Consider the following 17053-nt stretch of genomic DNA (forward strand, 5'->3'; position numbering starts at 1 on the left):
CCTTATATTAAACAACTTGTTTTAAGAGTGACTTTAATTTTGGAAAATTACTACTGTAATGTCTTAAAATAATTTCTTTAAGAGAAAAACCTTTGAGGATTATCAAAACCCGGTTTTTAAAAATCATATCAAGATTTGTGTTTTGGTCTTCATAGGTGTGGTATTGACAATGGCAAAGAGTTCAGAAATAAATACATACATCTTCAGCCCATTAGTTTCCACAGTTGCCTTGACCATTCAATGGGGGAAAGAATAGTCTTTTCAACAAATATTATTTGAACAAATGAATAGCTTCATATTAATGAATTAAATTGGACTCCTGCTTCACATCATATATGAAAACACAAAATGGACAAAAACCTTAATGTAATAGATAAAAGCAAAAAATTCGTAGAAGAAAACATAGGTGTACATCTCTGTGACCTGTGGTTTGAAGAAATTCTTAGGCTGCCAAAAACATAGACTACAAAATAAATAGATGTGTTGATCTTCACCAAAATTGAGTTTTTCTGCATCAAAAAATGTGGGAAACTGTTCTAAGTCTAAAGAATATTGGCTTAAGGATTCATAGCTTTTTACTTGCTTTGGCAGAAGACTTTCTTGAGGGAACTGAAGACAGTGACCTCAGTGCTCCTTTGCTATGTAAGCTATTTCCTCCTGTTTTTCTACACCTTTTGCTTACTTTTCTTAAAGGTGGAAGACTGCCCCAAGGAGGGAGCTGAAGACACCAATCTGTGCCGCTCTTGCAAAACTGCCAGTTAACCACTTATCTTCTAAAGCCTTTCTAACATAATGCTCTACTCCTTAGCCAGAGAATCAATTATTTAATGGCCCTATCATTTATGTGTGTGTGTGTGTGTGTGGTACTGGGGGTGGAACCCAAGGGCTTTTTTCTACCTCCGGGCTATACCTATTTTATATTTTATTTGGAATATATTTTATAAATTTTATTTTTTATTTTATATTTTATTTGGAAACAGGGTCTCATTCAGTTGCCGAGAGCCTCACTAAGTAGCTGAGGCTGGCTTCGAACCTGTGCCATCCTCCTGCCTCAGCCTCCCAAGTGCGGGGATCACAGGCGTGCGCCACCACGCCCAGCTTAATGACCCAATCTTAATTCTGTAAACCTGTAGTAAAAGTAAGAGTTGAGTTTTGCTCAGGGAGTCTGGCTCTCTTGCCTTCTCCCCCTCACCTCTGCAAGACAAGGAATAAAGTCTCAAGAGCGTTTTATTTATTTATTTTTTCATCGTGTCATCCAGTGCTCTGCTGGATCAGAGCCTGGTAAGTTGCACCCTGTGTGAGAAGGAATGCACCAGATAATTCAGTCAGGGGCCACTTGTGCAGACAGAGAGAGAAACCAGTTGATCCTGTGTACTTCATTCTGGTAAGAAACAGTGGCACCAGCTTGGGAGAGTTGCCAAAGAGTAAAGCGTTCAGTGAGATTTTTTATGGTTAATATAGGATGGAGGTCTTTTGTCTTATTATTTTTTTTTTTTTGCGGGTCTGGGGATGGAACCCAGAGGCATTCGACCTCCGAGCTACACCCCCTGCCCTAGTTTGTATTCTTTATTTTGAAAGGGTCTCACTGAGTTGCAGAGGGCCTCACTAAGTAGCTGAGGCTGTCCAAGAACCACGACCTTCCGGGTCTCAGCCTCCCGAATGCTGGGATTACAAGCGTGCGCCACCACGCCCGGCTAGCAGCAGGTCTTTATAATCAGTATTGTCCGTGATTCCCAGGTAGAGGAACCTTAGCTTTAGGACTATGAGGGCTAGTCAGAGCTGATCCATACCCTCCCCATACTTCTCCTCATGGGCCTCAGCCCCTATCCCCACTGAAGGGTGGATTACCTCCTCCTCCTTGGGATACTGTTTGCTCATGAAGGAAAGGTTTCCTTTGCCATCTCCACTGACTTTGCCATCTACCTCCTCTCCCTTATGGAAACTTCTAAAAGATCAGAGCAAGTAGTAGCTCCCTCTTATAGAACTGTTACTGAAAAAAAGAAAAAGAAAAAGAAAATATATGGGCACTCCCTGTCATCATGGCTCAATGTCAAAATCCAAGACACAAGTTTTTGCCCTCTCAGGTACTTAAAGAGTTAAAATGAAACATAACAAAAAATGGCTTCCTAAAAAAAAATCCTTAAAGCTATACCATCTAGCTATAAATTAACCCCTTTCCATTGAGAAGCCCTTGCCCATTCCTTGCTCATCCCTGATCAGTATAATGTATAGCTTTTAAAATATAATGAAGGATGCATGCCTCAAACTTGAGAAAATTAAAAAAAAATTATTAACCCTCCAAAAAACGTATCCCTTGGGGACATGTTAAATTATTGGAAGGCAAAAAAAAAAAAAACACCCGATTTTTTGTTACCCAACTTGTTCCTAACATAAATTAAAAAATAAAGACTTGTTCTATAAGAAAATTTTGAAAAATGATCAGCTATCTAAATATTTGGGTTTTCTACCCTAAAAAGTAAATAATGTCGCCGGGCGTGGTGGTGCACGCTTGTAATCCCTCTGCTTGGGAGGCTGAGACACGAAGATCTCACAGGTTCGAAGCCAGTCTCACTTAGTAAGGCTCTCAGCAATTTAGTGAGACCCTGTTTCCAAATAAATTATAAACTAGGGCTGAGGGTATAGCCTGAAGTTATAAAAGCCCCTGGGTTCCACCCCAAGTACCACACACAAAATAATAGTGTCTGATGCAGTCTTCCTCATGGTGACAAGTAGCCACCTAAATAAGTGATACGTGCTTGTAATCCCAGCATTTGGGAGACTGAGACAGGAGGATCGCAGTTCACAGCCTCAGCTATTTAGTGAAGCCCTTTGCAACTCAGAAAAACCCTGTTTCAAAAGTAAAGAATAAAAAATAGAACTGGGGATGTAGCTCAGAGGTTAAATGCCCCTGGGTTCCATCCACAGTACAACAAAAAAAATTTTTTTAGCCGGGTGTGGTGGCACACGCTTATAATCCCTGGGCTTGGGAAGCGGAGACAGGAGGATCACGCAGGTTCGAAGCCAGCCTCTCTGCCTTAAGAGACCCTGTTTCCAAGTAAAAATATAAACAATAGGTCTGGGAGTGTAGCCCGGAGGTAGAAGGGTTTCCAGGAACCCCAGTACCACCAAAAAATAATTTTTAGACAATGTCCTATGTTCTTTATATTTAAAACAATATGGCTTTCTGCTCTTAATGTTTACTAAAACTTAGCTTATAAAAGGTTATGCTTTATCAAGATAATTTATCAACATAATCTTGTTTATGTAATTTAAGATTTGCTTTACTGAACAGAGAAATACCCTACCTTCCCCGAGCGTGCATGCTTGTAATCCCAGGATCCAGAAGGCTGAGACCGGAGGATCATGGTTCGCAGACAGCCTCAGCTACTTAGTGAGGCCCTTCGCAACTCAGTGAGACCCTGTTTCAAAATAAAGAATAAAAAAATAGGGCTGGGGGTGTAGCTCAGAGATAGAATGCCCCTGCGTTCCATCCCCAGACCCACAAAAAAACCCACAAAAAACAACCCTACCTTCCATAAATTATCACTCTACTCTAAAAACAAAATTGGCTACTGCCATTTTTCAAAATAAAGAATAAAAAATAGGGCTGGGGGTGTAGCTCAGAGGCAGAATACCCCTGGGTTCCATCCCCAGTACTGCACCGCAAGAAAAAAAAAAAAAAAGATAGTGGTGATGTCTGTACAACATTGCAATCAGAACAACCACCATTGAACTGTACACTTTGAAATGATTTAAGTGGTGAGTTTTACTATCTCAGTTTACTATTTCAATAAAAAATAACTTAATGCTTTCATATCACAGTAGGAAAAAAACGAGCATTACAATGCTAACTACAGTTTTGGACATATAACAAACCACAATCATCTTTGAATTATTTTATTAAGATAAATCCAGTAAAACTTTGTGCATACACGTATAATCAAAACTGCCCTTCTGAAATAAACATTTGTATTTCTTTGAAATTGGAATTACAGCTTTGTAATTTTCCCAAACTACTAATAAAGTTATATTTGGGATAGGTTAACTTTAACTCTTAGCATTACATGAAAATAGTTCACCTTTTTATAAAAGCAACCTAGAGAACCACAAGAATGTTGAATGAATCTCTCTTTTGGAATCCCCAGAACGCCGTGAAATTATTGTATAATAGGAATAAAATTCATATTCAAAGATTTTACATATAACTTACACGAAACAGTATTCACCAACAAAGTTGAAAGTATATTTCAATATATTCCACTACTATAATCACAAAATTTATAGAGAAAGGTTTTGTTAGGCATTTTGTGACTAATAATCAGTATGAAGATGTTGTGAAATTAAATGATGCTAAAGAAAAAGTGGTACTTATAAAATATCTGATAAAAATATTTGTCTCTATTGTCATTACAACACAAAGGTACACATTACCAAATTATGAAAGTATACAGGGCAGTTTTAAACAATAATCAGAGACTCCTCTTCCTTCCCATCTCTTTTGACCTCGTCTCCAACTTCAGCCATGTTTTCCTCTCCTCCCTCTATGCCAATTCCTTTTCCAGTTTCTTCTCCATCTTCCTCCATTTTTCCTTCTTCCTCTCCTCCTTCCTCCTCTTTTCCATCTTCCTTTTCCTTTCCATCTTCGTCCTCATTTCTACCTTCCTCTTCCTCCTCTTTTTCATCTACCTTCTCCTTTTCCTCTTCCTCCTCTTTTTTCTCTCCTTTCTCCTTTTCATCGTTTTCTTCTTTACCATCTTCATCATCTTTTCCATCTCCCATCTCTTTCTGGCCGTCTCCCTCTTTGTCATCATCTCCTTTCTCTTTTCCATCTTCTTTATCTTTTTCATCCTCCTCCTCTTCCTTGTCTCCTTTCTCTTTTGGGTTTTCTTCCTTTTCTCCATCTTCTTCTTTCTCATTTATTTCTTTGCCTTCTTTTTCATGTTGTTCTTTCTCTTTGTTCTCCTTGTCTTCTTTTTCAACTTCTTTAACTTCTTCGTCTTTCGGATCTTTCTCATCTTCTTTTCCTTCTGCTGCTGCCTCTTTCTTTTCTCTTCCCTCTTCGTCAAAAGCATCAACTTTTTCTTTTACTTCTTCAAGGTTTTTTTCAGGAGCTTGTGCCTAAATGTGTAGCAAACAAAACCAAGATGTAAATCTTGAACTATTTCTCCTGCATATTTGTATCAGATCATTTCTATTTTGTGGGTTGACTAATAAATACTTCTCTTACAATAATGTAATTTTTCTGTGAAAATTGCATGAGGAAAACATCCTTAGAAATGAGATTAACTAAAATATCTCCACACAGACATTCACAAATAAATATCTGCAACAAGTTCAGGAAGGCTTATTCATAAAAATAAATTTCATTACAAATATGAAGAAGTATGAACTAAACACCCAAAGGATATAGAGTTATTCTATGTTCATGATTTTTCTAAGTAACATGCATGTAAACAAAATATGGTTCTTGGGAAAATATACAATTTGTTCCTAAAAAGTTTTGAGCTTCTTTTATTTACTTATTTGTTTATTTACTCTTTAGTTCTAGGGATTGGAGCCAGGGTGATTGTACCTCCAAACTACACCTCCATCCTTTTTTTAATTTTTATTTTTATTTGGAAACCAGGTCTCATGAGGTTACCAAGAGTCTTGCTATTTGCTGAGGCTGTCCTCAAACCTGTAATCCTCCTGTCTCAGACTTCAAAGTACTGGTATTACAGGCAAGTGCCATAATACCTAGCTGGCCTTCTTTTAAATTAGCCAGGCGTAGAGGCGCACGCTTGTGTGTACCTCAGTACTTAGTGAGTGCCTCACTACTTAGTGAGGCCCTTTGCAACTCAGTGAGACCCTGTTTCAAAATAAAGAATAAAAAAAGAGGGCTGGGTTTGTCACAAGGTAGAATCTCATGGGTTCCATCCCCACTACTGAAATAAATGAATAAATATTACTTGAAATGTCCTATACCACATATATCATAAGATCACTCACAATAGATTTTTCATATATGCACACTTGGTTTGTAGATTCAGTTATTACATTTCAAATTTCAGTATTTTACTGTAAAACCTAAAAATGTAATGTGCACTAAATATGTAAAGCAAAACCTATTAAAAATCATTTATATAATGACTTGTTTTGCAACGTGTAGGGAAAATAAAAGCATCCTATGTTCTGGGAAAAGGAATTTACAAATACCTTATGTGCTGACAAAAAGTATAGAGGATTGGCTTGCATTCAGTAATTGGTTGATTATATTCATACTATATCATGATCACTGGCATAGTTCCAGAACTAGCAATGCCAGCTCACTACTCCCACTACTAGTGTCTGTAAATTTTATATTTTAAATTCATTTTCTTGCCGGGCATGGTGGTACACACTTGTAATCCCAGTGCTTGGGGAGGCTAAGGCTAAGACAGGAGGATCGCACAGGTTCAAAGCCAGCCTCAGCTACTTAGTGAGGCTCTCGGCAACTTAGTGACACCCTGTTTCCAAATAAAGTATAAAATAGGTCTGGGAGTATAGCCCAGGAGTAGCAAAGGGCATGGGTTCCACTCTCACCATACACACACACACACACACACACACAATTGTTTTCTTTTCTCTTTAGGTACCATTATGCTACTGAATTACTGTTCATTTAATGCTTATTGACTTTTTTGCGGTATTGGGGATGGAACCCAGGGACATTCTACCTTCGAATTCCACCCCCAGCCCTAGTTTTTTATTTATTATTTTGAAACAGGGTCTCACTGAGTTGCACAGGGCCTCACTAAGTACCTGAGGCTGGCTGTGAACCTGGATCCTTCTGTGTCAGTATTGGCTTTTAATCTAAAAGACAAGTAAGATTTCTTTCAGTTGTACCCATTAATCTTTCAAATGGATAAATTTGTTAAGATTGTAAGATACCTCTATAATTTTGGATTCTCCATTTTCATTGTTGTATTCATCAACAACTTCTTGCTTGGTTTCAACAACTTCTTTGGCATGTGGCTCTGTATTTTTTTCCACCATATCATTTTTGGGCTTCATTTTCTGTCCAGCAATAGAAAAAGAATAAAAGAATAAAAATAAGTACACAACTTAACTGTTATGTTGATTAAATGGCCACTTTACCAACTGTTATAATAATTTAGGGAAAAGCTTTAAGAGGACACACATAAAACTGACACCAACAAATCAACATGCAACACTTTAAGTATTATTGTAAACATAAAAAGCATTAAAACTGAACAATAAAAGCAGGTATGGTGGGGCATGCCTGTCACCCTAGGACTTGGGAGGCTAAGACAGAAAGATTGCAAATACTAGGCCAGCAACTTAGCAAGATCCTCAGCAGCTTAGTGAGATCCACTTTTAAAAATAAAAAATACAGAACACCCCTGGGTTCAATCCACTGTAAAACACACACACACACACACACACACACACACACACACACACACACACGTTACCCTGGCATATATAAATGAAATGGGACTTTATATTGGGTAATATACATGAGAAACAACACATCAGGCTTACAAATTGACTCTGATTAGAGAGGATCAGTTTACCTCTGTCTAGTCTAATTAATAACCAGTAACAGGTTTTTGTCAGTTATGAAGCCTCCACTCTTAGCAGTTAAGAGACATCCTATGTTAGTGAGGCAGCATCATTTTAGACATATTTTAAAAAAGATCACCATGGAACATAAATATTTCAAAGTTTTTATCTACAAGTTTCAGAATGCCTCAATTATGCTTGCTTTACCAAGAAAGCTCTTTGACTAGGTGTTTATATACTAGGAAGACCACAAGGTTAATGGACAAAAGAAACCTGTGTTTGAAATATGGGTCTCCCACTTATATGATGTGAGCATAATCTCTTTGAGCCTGTTTTTCATACTTAAAAAGAGTATTAACATCTACTTCCTAAGGACCATATAAAAGGCAAATGACAAAATGCAAGTGAAATTGCTTTAGAATCTAAAAATTATAATAAACACAGGAGTTATTGTTTTTTTTAACAAATGGGAAACTGAGAAATAAGAAATTAAAAATTTTAATTTTAATGCCTTTGATCATATAATGCCTGTTTAGCACTTATCTATTTATAATCTATCTATAATCAATCTATCACCTATCTCTCTATCTATCATCTATCTTTCAGTGCTGAGGATCCAACCTAACAACTTGTACATGGGGGCAAGTACTTTACCACTGAGTTACACCCCTAGCCCTATTTTTTTTAAAGCAAATTAACCTAGATTCACAATTTTAGTAAGTCATAAATTGAGTGCATAACTTTAAAAATAGTAAGTCTGGAAAGTAATACAGAAACAAATTAAAATAAATTACTTATGCACATTTTATTATTACTTTTGTTTCAGTACTGGGGATGGAACCCAGGGGCATTGTACCTCCGAGCTACACCCCCCAGTCCTATTTTCTTAGTCTTTTTAAGTCTTTTTAATTTTGAAATAGGGTCTCAATGTGTTGCCAAGGGCTTCGCTAAGTAGCTGAGGCTGTTGCCAAACCGTGATCCTCCGGTCTCAGCCGTTGTGTCACCCCCTCCCCCTGCCAAGTGCTGAGATTACAAGCGTGTGCCACCACGCCAGGCTTACGTCTAATTATTATAAATGTTCATGCATATGCATATCCTTCTTAGAAGCCAAAGCAGAACTTGTAACAGAACAAATCTTTGACTATTGCTGTATCAATATATACGCTGACTCTGATAAATACCATTTAAAGACACAGAAAAAAAATGAAATTTCCCTTTCTGTTGTGATTTGCTATTAGTGGATCAATTATTACTAAGCCTTCATTTACCCTGGTTTTAGCAGGGTAACTTTTAACATTTTCTTTTACAAACATGACAACAGTTTGCAGTTAGTTCAACTACAAAGTGATGGAATTAGATGATCTCTAATGTCCCTTATATCTTTGATTTTTGGCATTCAAGCAATCCTTCAAATATCCTTACATATGAATCAATTAACAATGAACTAAGTATTAAGGTTATTTCTGTCTCTACATCTTTAGCTATGACACCAGAGCATAAAATTCTATGTAAAACAATTGTGTCCATTGAAAAATAATATGTGCACTTTGCAAACTGTATTAGATGTTATTTACTACTATTATTATGAAGCACTACTTTGCTTACTGTAGTTTACACCCTTTGCTTTGCTACAAATATTGGTATTGTGACTATACAATCTCAAAGGCATATACATTTAATGGGCCTATTAGACTAAAATTTTGTTTGGTCTTTATCCAGTACAAATGTTAAAATACAGTGTACACTCACAAAACTGGAACAAATATTCCTCACCCAAAGGAATTATATGTACTACAAGGTACAATATATTACCAACTGAACAAAATAAAGAAAGCAAAAAGGATGATATATATCTTTTAAAAATTATTTCTGAAGGAAAGCTATTTTCTTTCAACATTTGAAATTGAATATTACCCTTTGAGTTGGTGTTCTTCTGGGTTTCATCTCTGGTATAATGGGCACAGGCATCTGCATACAAATATTGTCATGGAGAGAAAAAAATCATAAGTAAAGAGTCTTAACAATGAATTCCAACCTAGGAAGTATAATAAATGGATGTGGTTTAAACTGAGGACTAGGAAAAAATTCTGTGAAATTTTTCTTAAAACTTCAAAGATAAGTCTTTTATCAAGTATAACATCATTCGGGATTCCCTATATTTTAAAATTTCATTTCAGAATACATAGACTCTTATTCAAAAGGATACTTACAGCAGACAGCCTGGCTGATCTTCTCTTTGGCTAGAAGTGGGGAAAAAAAGTATCATGTAAGAGAAGCATGATATAAAACTAAAATTATTTTTATTGTGGTGAAAATACTTGGGTGTTACAGTACATAAATACTGTCATTAAAGAAGTGCTTTTAAATTTGGCTCAAAAATACCACAGTAGAAATATCAGTTTTCTTTTCCCCCTTCTCTTGAACCCTTTATATGCCAAGGGGAAAAAAATCCCCAATTAATCTTCAAGTACTAGGCTAAATTAATATAATGACTAGTAAGAGGGAACATATTTAAAAATGTAAATATGCTCCCTCCTTGCCAACCGACAAAGCGATGTTTTGCTTAAGAAGATACTCTCTCCCAATCTTTTTTAAAATGCTCTTATTAGTGCATTGCAATTATACTTCAAAATGGGATTCAAAGTGATACATTCACTTTCTATCTTAACAAGCATAAGGTCTTAAATTCCACGAAGCTTTGTAGTTTTTATTACTATATACATGAGGCAGCTCTCTGCAATATCGTGTTAGTTCTCATGTGGCACACATATACCAACCAGCATCTATTTTTAGCTGCTTATGTATTTCAAGTTTATAAAATAAATGGACTTTTTTTCAGACAGATTTTAAAACTAAAGACACTCACCTCCTGCCTCATATCACCTTGACCTGCAGCCTATAAGGAGAAGAAAACCACACAGAAATAAGGGCATTGATATAGAGATCGGAAAATATTGCCTATGCATTATAGTTGCATATATATATTGTGTGTTTATACTTAAGACTTTCCTCGGCTTCTCAAGTAGCCATGTGTTGTTTCCTAGGCGCTATATACTACATACTACTGTCTACTAACGTGCAAATAAATGTACACGATGAAGCAAGTGCATGCTTAAGACATACATTTACATAACTGATAGTCAAGTTCGTATGTTTGCGTAAATAACATCTAAAAACAAACGATTTTTATTTTGAAATCCACCTGTTGTACAGTATTAAAGCCGGGGGGGGTGGGGGGAGACGAACGAAGGCAGCGCTGCATGCAATTTCGCTGTTTCTCTTGCCTGGTACTTCGTAGGCAATGGTATCTATCTGGCCCTTTCTATAGATTCTCCACTAATTTCTTCTCCAAGTTTTGTCTACAAGAACTACAACCCCCACAATGCTTCAGAGGGAGAACTTCTTTGTTACAACGTCAATGCTTTATTCTGAGAAGCCAGCCGCGGATTTTAAAAACTTCCCGCCACTACCTGCTACAAGGTTGCTGTCAGCTCGCTGAAATAGCAAGACCCATTGCACAAGCCTCGGAAAACACAGCAACGGTAACCTGAGGAGGGGGGCTGGTGATTAGAAACGCTCGCTTTCCACATCTGAGTAGCCCTTCAGCCCGGGAATCGTCAAGCTATTGCACGATTCATACAGCTCCAGAGCACTGGGGGATTTCAGCTGTATTCCTATGTTCTAGGAATAGGGAAGGCAGACAGATTAAAAGGGATAGAAAACCATCACAACGCCTTACATTCGCACCGTGTTTTTCGGCTTTATCGGGCAACGAAGCCGCTTTCCATTTCTCAGTTAGAAGGGACTTAGGAAAAGCAACCGAAAAACGCCGAACGAAAAACTTATTTCCCGTCTGCGAGGAGCCAGGGATTTTGACAAAAGTGAGCATTTTGTAAAGATCTGTAGCCCTTGAATAGCTTAGCTCAATTGTGCACGTCTAACGTGAATAAACCGCGCGCTGCCGAACACAGACAACATTTCCTCGCACGCGGCTTTCATCACCTTTTCACCTTTAGTTTGAGAAGCTCCGACCGAGAGCGCCAGATCGCTCAGCCCTGAAGTTTCTAATTACAGCGGTGAATCTCTCCCTTCTCTAGGATAGTTTGAAGTCTGCGCCGCCTAATGGCACAGGATTACCATTGCATAGCCATCTGGCATGACAAGTAGTGGAGGAGGGAAGGGGGAAAAAAAAAAGGGAAAAAGAAAACGGAAAGAACAAAGGCAAATACGGGAGAAAGCCGCGGCTTTCGTTCCCCCGAACGGGACGGTGCCCCAAGAAATGCCGGAGACAGAGGAGGAAACTGGTGTCTGGAAGTGTGGTTGGCAGGAGAAGTGTTCTCCAATAGGGTAAGCGGTGGAAGGGGGGTGGGGTAGGAAGCGACAGCACAGCGCTATGGCTGTTTGTAATTCAGCATGGAGACACCTCTCAAGCGATTCTTTTCCTTAAACAAAACACGCCAAAAGTGAACTACCAGTTGCATGCGAGACCTTCCTAAACCTTACACCGACTGCTCTCGGCCCTTCCGTCCTCCTCTCCCACTCAGTACATCACGAAATCGATCTAGAAGCCAAAACGCTTAAAAATAATCTCTCCCTTAGAAAATATGTATTTCAGCAGCTGATCTTCCTGCTATCTTCTCATTTCACTTACCTTTCTTTTGGGCATTGTTGCAGCTCTCTATAGGATCTCTTAATAGTCAGCAGGAAAAAAGCCGAAAGCAGTCTCTGCCCCACTGCTCCGAAAGCAACTGAGTTTTCAATGAACTAATTGCAGCACGACCTGTACTCGCCTGAAAAAAAAAGGAAAAAAAAAAAAAAAGAAAAAGCTCTCGTTATTGGCAACATTAAACACGCCAAGACGCAACCAAACTACGTGAATGGTTAGCAGGAGTGGGAGCCAGATTGGAGTGACAGACTGTCAGGCCAATAAGGGGAGGTGGCCGGCGGGAGGCGTGGCTCGCGGACTTTCCCGAAGCCCTCGTACACTGCCGGCTCCGACCGCCGGCGGGGTGGAGGAGCACGCGAACTTAGCCGCCACACAGTGCTCAGAGGAGACCCTCAGGAGAGCCAGGATTGACGTGGTCCTTTTGGTTCTCTTTTAGGCGGTAACTACAGGCAAAAGCCGCAACATTTGCTTTTCTCCACGGTCTCCAAAAACCACCACCTTTCCCTCTTCGTAGGGGGGAAAGTGCTTCGGGCAGCGGTTGAGTAGGGGCTACCGTCTTTCCTTGCCACATCTGGCAGGAGGATGGAGACGAAGTGAGTGACAGGAGCACTTATTCAGAGTGGGAATGTTTCTCTGACTGTGGGAACTTCCCGCCAAAGCAGTATTCTGGTCCTGTCAGGAGAAGGGTGTCAAAATGGCGCGCCTCCCGCAGGTGGAGAGTAGCGACAAATTGGGGACTGCAAGAGAGGGAGGCGCCTGGAGGCGGGGATACCCGTGAAAATACCGTTATCCCACTTGGAGGGACTCCACCAAGAATTCAATGGAACCCGGTAGGAAGTTTGTAATAGCAGAGGTCTATCCCGAGCAAAAGATTGATAAAATGGATTTTTAATTTTAAAGTAGTAGTTAAGTGAAAGGACTCAGGAAGGTGCCACGCATGAAAATGTTTAGGACTTAGAGCTTGGACTAGCGTAAGGCCATAGAGCCACTGATTCCGGGCGCAAAATGTAAGGCCGGGGCAAAAAGGCGATTAGGGCGAGGTGAGACCTGCAGGTAAAGCATAAGATCCTGTCTTTATATAAAATTATAATATTTGGTTAATTGTAGACTTTTCTGCATTAATTCTGATCTTTTAAAAATAGCCAGGGGCAGTGGCCCACAGCTGTCATCCCTGTACTTGGGAGGCTGAGAAAAGAGAACTGCAGGTTTGAAGCAGTCGTTTAGCAAGACCGTGTTTCAACAAAAAAAGAAAAAAGAAAATAAAAGAAAAGAAAAGAAAGAAAGAAAGAGAAAAGAAAAGAGAAAAGATAGGGCTGGGGGGATTGCTCAGAGGTAGAGCTCCACCGGGTTCAATCCTCAGTACCACAAAAATAATAATGAATTATGTCTTATTTGTCTTCAATACTGAGTTTTGTTATAGCCCCTTAAATATTTTACCTAAGGAGAGTGTCGTCTTAGCTTTTCTGTAGTCTCAGACAGGTTTATGTAGCTTTGTACTATAAGAGAAGCTCCTAGTTGCTTTTTAGTGGCAGTTATTTATACCTAAATATTTGAGGTTTGGGATAGAGATTGAAGAATAAGTTGCTTGTTAATTATGGTTAAAATGGAGGGTCCAGACCCCTGCAGCTCTTGTTCAGCTATGCCTTGCTTTGGTTATAGTAACAGCTAATCATGATTTTTTTTTTTTTTTTGCGCTTGTGGGGATGGAACCCAGGGGCATTCTACCTCCGAGCTACACCCCCTGCCCTATTTTCTATTCTTTATTTCGAAACAGGGTCTCACTAAATTGCAGAGGGCCTCACTAAGTAGCTGAGGCTGTCCAAGAACCACAATCCTCCAGTCTCAGCCTCCTAGAATGCTGGGATTGCAAGTGTGCTCCACCACACCCAGCTGCTAAACATGTTTTAAAAGTGCTACAACAAGCCAGGTGTGTCAGGACATACTTGTAATTCCAGTACTTGGAAGGCAGGAGGATCACAGGTTCAAAACCAGCCATAGCAATTTAGCAAGTCCTGCAGCAATTTAGAAAGACCTTTTTTCAAAACAAAAAATAAATAAATAAAAATAAAAAAGGGCTGGGAATGTAGTAGCAACGAGTTAGAATACCTTTAGGTTCAATCCCCAGTACCAAACAAACAAGGTACAAAACGTGTTCACACAATTCCTTGTCTCTAATCTGGAAGTTAAATCAAAAAGGAAAATTAACCTGTTGAACTGTTTGTTAATTTTAAGGAAGGATTCCATTTGTGTTCGTATGGATTAAAAACACTGGACTCATCATTTTAAAAGATGAATGCTGTATCTGCTACAGAATGCAAAACCATCCCTTCAAACTAAAATGCAGCTTAACAGAAGAACGCATCATTTTTGTTTTGGCCCATTTCTTCCGGTTAAACACCTACAGCATAGAATTAAAGAAATCAGGTAGGACTCACTGGAGCTCAGTTTCTCGCACACAACTTCATATTGCATACTGCATTCTTGTTCAAGTAAACAAATCAGAAAGCTATTTAAAAATGCATATTTTGCCCACAGTGATTGGGATCATCCCTTCATGCTCTAATGCCTCTTTTTACCTTTAAGTAAAAGTATTTTTGGATGAACCTAGATAAGTTTCAATCATGTTATTGTCTTAGAGTTCGAAGGTAATCATAAAAATTGGGTCCAATATAAGGATTGCCTCATAAAGATAAGGAGAAAAATGAAGGGAATGAAAATATGTCAGCGCTGGAATGCATTCACTCGATAAATTCTTATTTAGCATTATTTGGTGAGTCAGATTTTGTTTTTGTAGACTTGCTTACGAAAATGCAAAACAGCATGCAAAGTTGCATTACACAGTTTCTGCCCATAAGGATTTTTCTAATTCTGTAGGATTGAGCAAACAATTGCATACATATTTTTAAATCCAGGTTGTATCATATGAGTAGGGGAATCTAAATCCAATAATAAAACAGGAGAAAATGATCTTTTAGAACTGAGATAATTGAAGAAGGCTTTTGTTGATGAGGTGGTATTTGACTTGGAGCTAAACTGTTGGGTAGACTTATATCAAATGCAGAGGCAGGGAAAGCTTGTACTTGTTCAGGGAACAGAATGCTTAGTCCAAGATTGAAACAAATGATCATGATGAGCTTTGGGAGGTAAATCTTACAATACGTGCATATCAGTGCACTCTGAAATTCTTCCTAAATTTATCAGCATTTTTATTTGGGGTCAGTTTTTTTCTTTCAGTATAACTTGTTGCAGTTGTGATTTATATTTTTCAAGACTGCAAAACTAATTAGGCACGTGTAAGAAAATTTTCTAATTGAGAAGCATTTTTTTGTTGTTTCTTTTCTCTGGCCTTCTCATTCCCCCTGTTGTTTCCAATCACTAATCGAGGTGGTCCTTTATTACCAGTCAAGCTGGTTAGGTATTTTTTTTTGTCTTTGCTTTATTGTCATCTCTGATTGTAATCCTATTCTTTTCTATTTTCAACTATCAAGTGTCTAAAACTATTCAGACATGATCCAGATGTCACCTTTGTGTCTGTGTGTGGTGCTGGGGATTGAATCCAGGGGCCTTCTGCCTCCGAGCTACACCTCCAGCCCTATTTTTTATTCTTTATTTTGAAACAGGATCACACCGAGTTGCGGAGGGCCTCACTGAGTAGCTGAGGCTGTCCGCGAACCCGTACCTTCCTGTTTCAGCCTCAGTACTGGGATTACAAGTGTGCGCCACAATGCTCAGCTTTAGATGTTGCCTTTTGACAAAAGCTTTGTCCCATCCTTTCTTGGTCCCATCTAAATTCTATAGCATAAACCCTCTTGCAAGGCTCATAGGAAACAAGCAAACTTGATTTTCACTACTTCCTCATCTATTCAATCCTGCTTCTTCACCTTAACTCAAACTTCTCTACGCTTCCTTTTCTTGCCTAAATATTTTTCAGCACAACACACTCTATATGCATCCTCTGGAATTTATATATTCACACCTTATTTGACTAAAATTGATAAATTGTTCTGAAAGGTTTATTTTTGTGTAATTTATGAGGCCCCTTTTTCTAAAAATTGCACTGATTTGTTTCCCTATTTACTTATAACTATGAACGTTGAGTGCCTGACAGTTCTCTGCAGAACTCCCTAATTTCCTCTGGCTGTTAAACATATGCTTACTAGAACTCTCAAGTTTTATAAGATCTGGAACATGTCCGTTCAATAACCAATGAGACAGGAAGTTGTAAAAAGTTATAGATTACAGATATTAATCTGTTAGTATTAAAGGCATTAATATGTTGGAGACAGAATAAAAAATAAGTATCTAGGGGTGCTTAGCACACACTTGTAATCCTATTACTTGGGAGACTAAGACTGGAGGATCACAGGTGTAAGGACAGCCTCTGAAATTTAGCAAGGCCCTGTTTCCAAATAAGAAATAAAGTCTATCCGTGGATGTAGCTGGGAGGTAGAATGCCTCTTGGTTCAATTCTCAGTATCCCAAAAACAAACAAAATAAGATATTAAGATTATGTGTTTATGAGTAAAAGGATGCTGGAGTCCAGATAAAAAGCCCTTCAAGCAGGGCGTGGTGACTCCCGCTTGTAATCCCCGCTCTTGGGAGGCAGAGACAGGAAGATCATGCAGGTTCGTATTCAGCCTCGCTGGCTTAAGAGACCCTGTTTCCAGATAAATAAATAAATATATAAAATAAATAAATAAATTATATATATATATATATATATATATATATATATATATATATTGGTCTGGGAGTGTAGCCCGGAGGTAGAAACTCTTCAAATTCTCTATATATTCAGTTTTAAATATAATAATGCATAATTAAAAGTTTTGCATACAATGG

At 38.5% G+C, this 17053-nt stretch overlaps 1 protein-coding gene across 1 annotated transcript; it reads right to left on the minus strand.

Moving 5' to 3' along the window:
* Positions 1–1251: 1251 nt before the first annotated feature.
* Positions 1252–10423, minus strand: HMGN5 (high mobility group nucleosome binding domain 5; the record flags this gene model as incomplete). Its single annotated transcript, XM_080719016.1, has 6 exons — positions 1252–1293; positions 4687–5118; positions 6910–7035; positions 9460–9513; positions 9756–9785; positions 10412–10423. 6 exons carry the CDS (start codon positions 10421–10423, stop codon positions 1252–1254), a joined length of 696 nt encoding a protein of 231 aa, XP_080575142.1.
* Between the last annotated feature and the right edge of the window lie 6630 nt (positions 10424–17053).

Source organism: Muscardinus avellanarius (assembly GCF_963383645.1).
Source record: "Muscardinus avellanarius genome assembly, chromosome: X".
NCBI lineage: Eukaryota > Metazoa > Chordata > Mammalia > Rodentia > Gliridae > Muscardinus > Muscardinus avellanarius.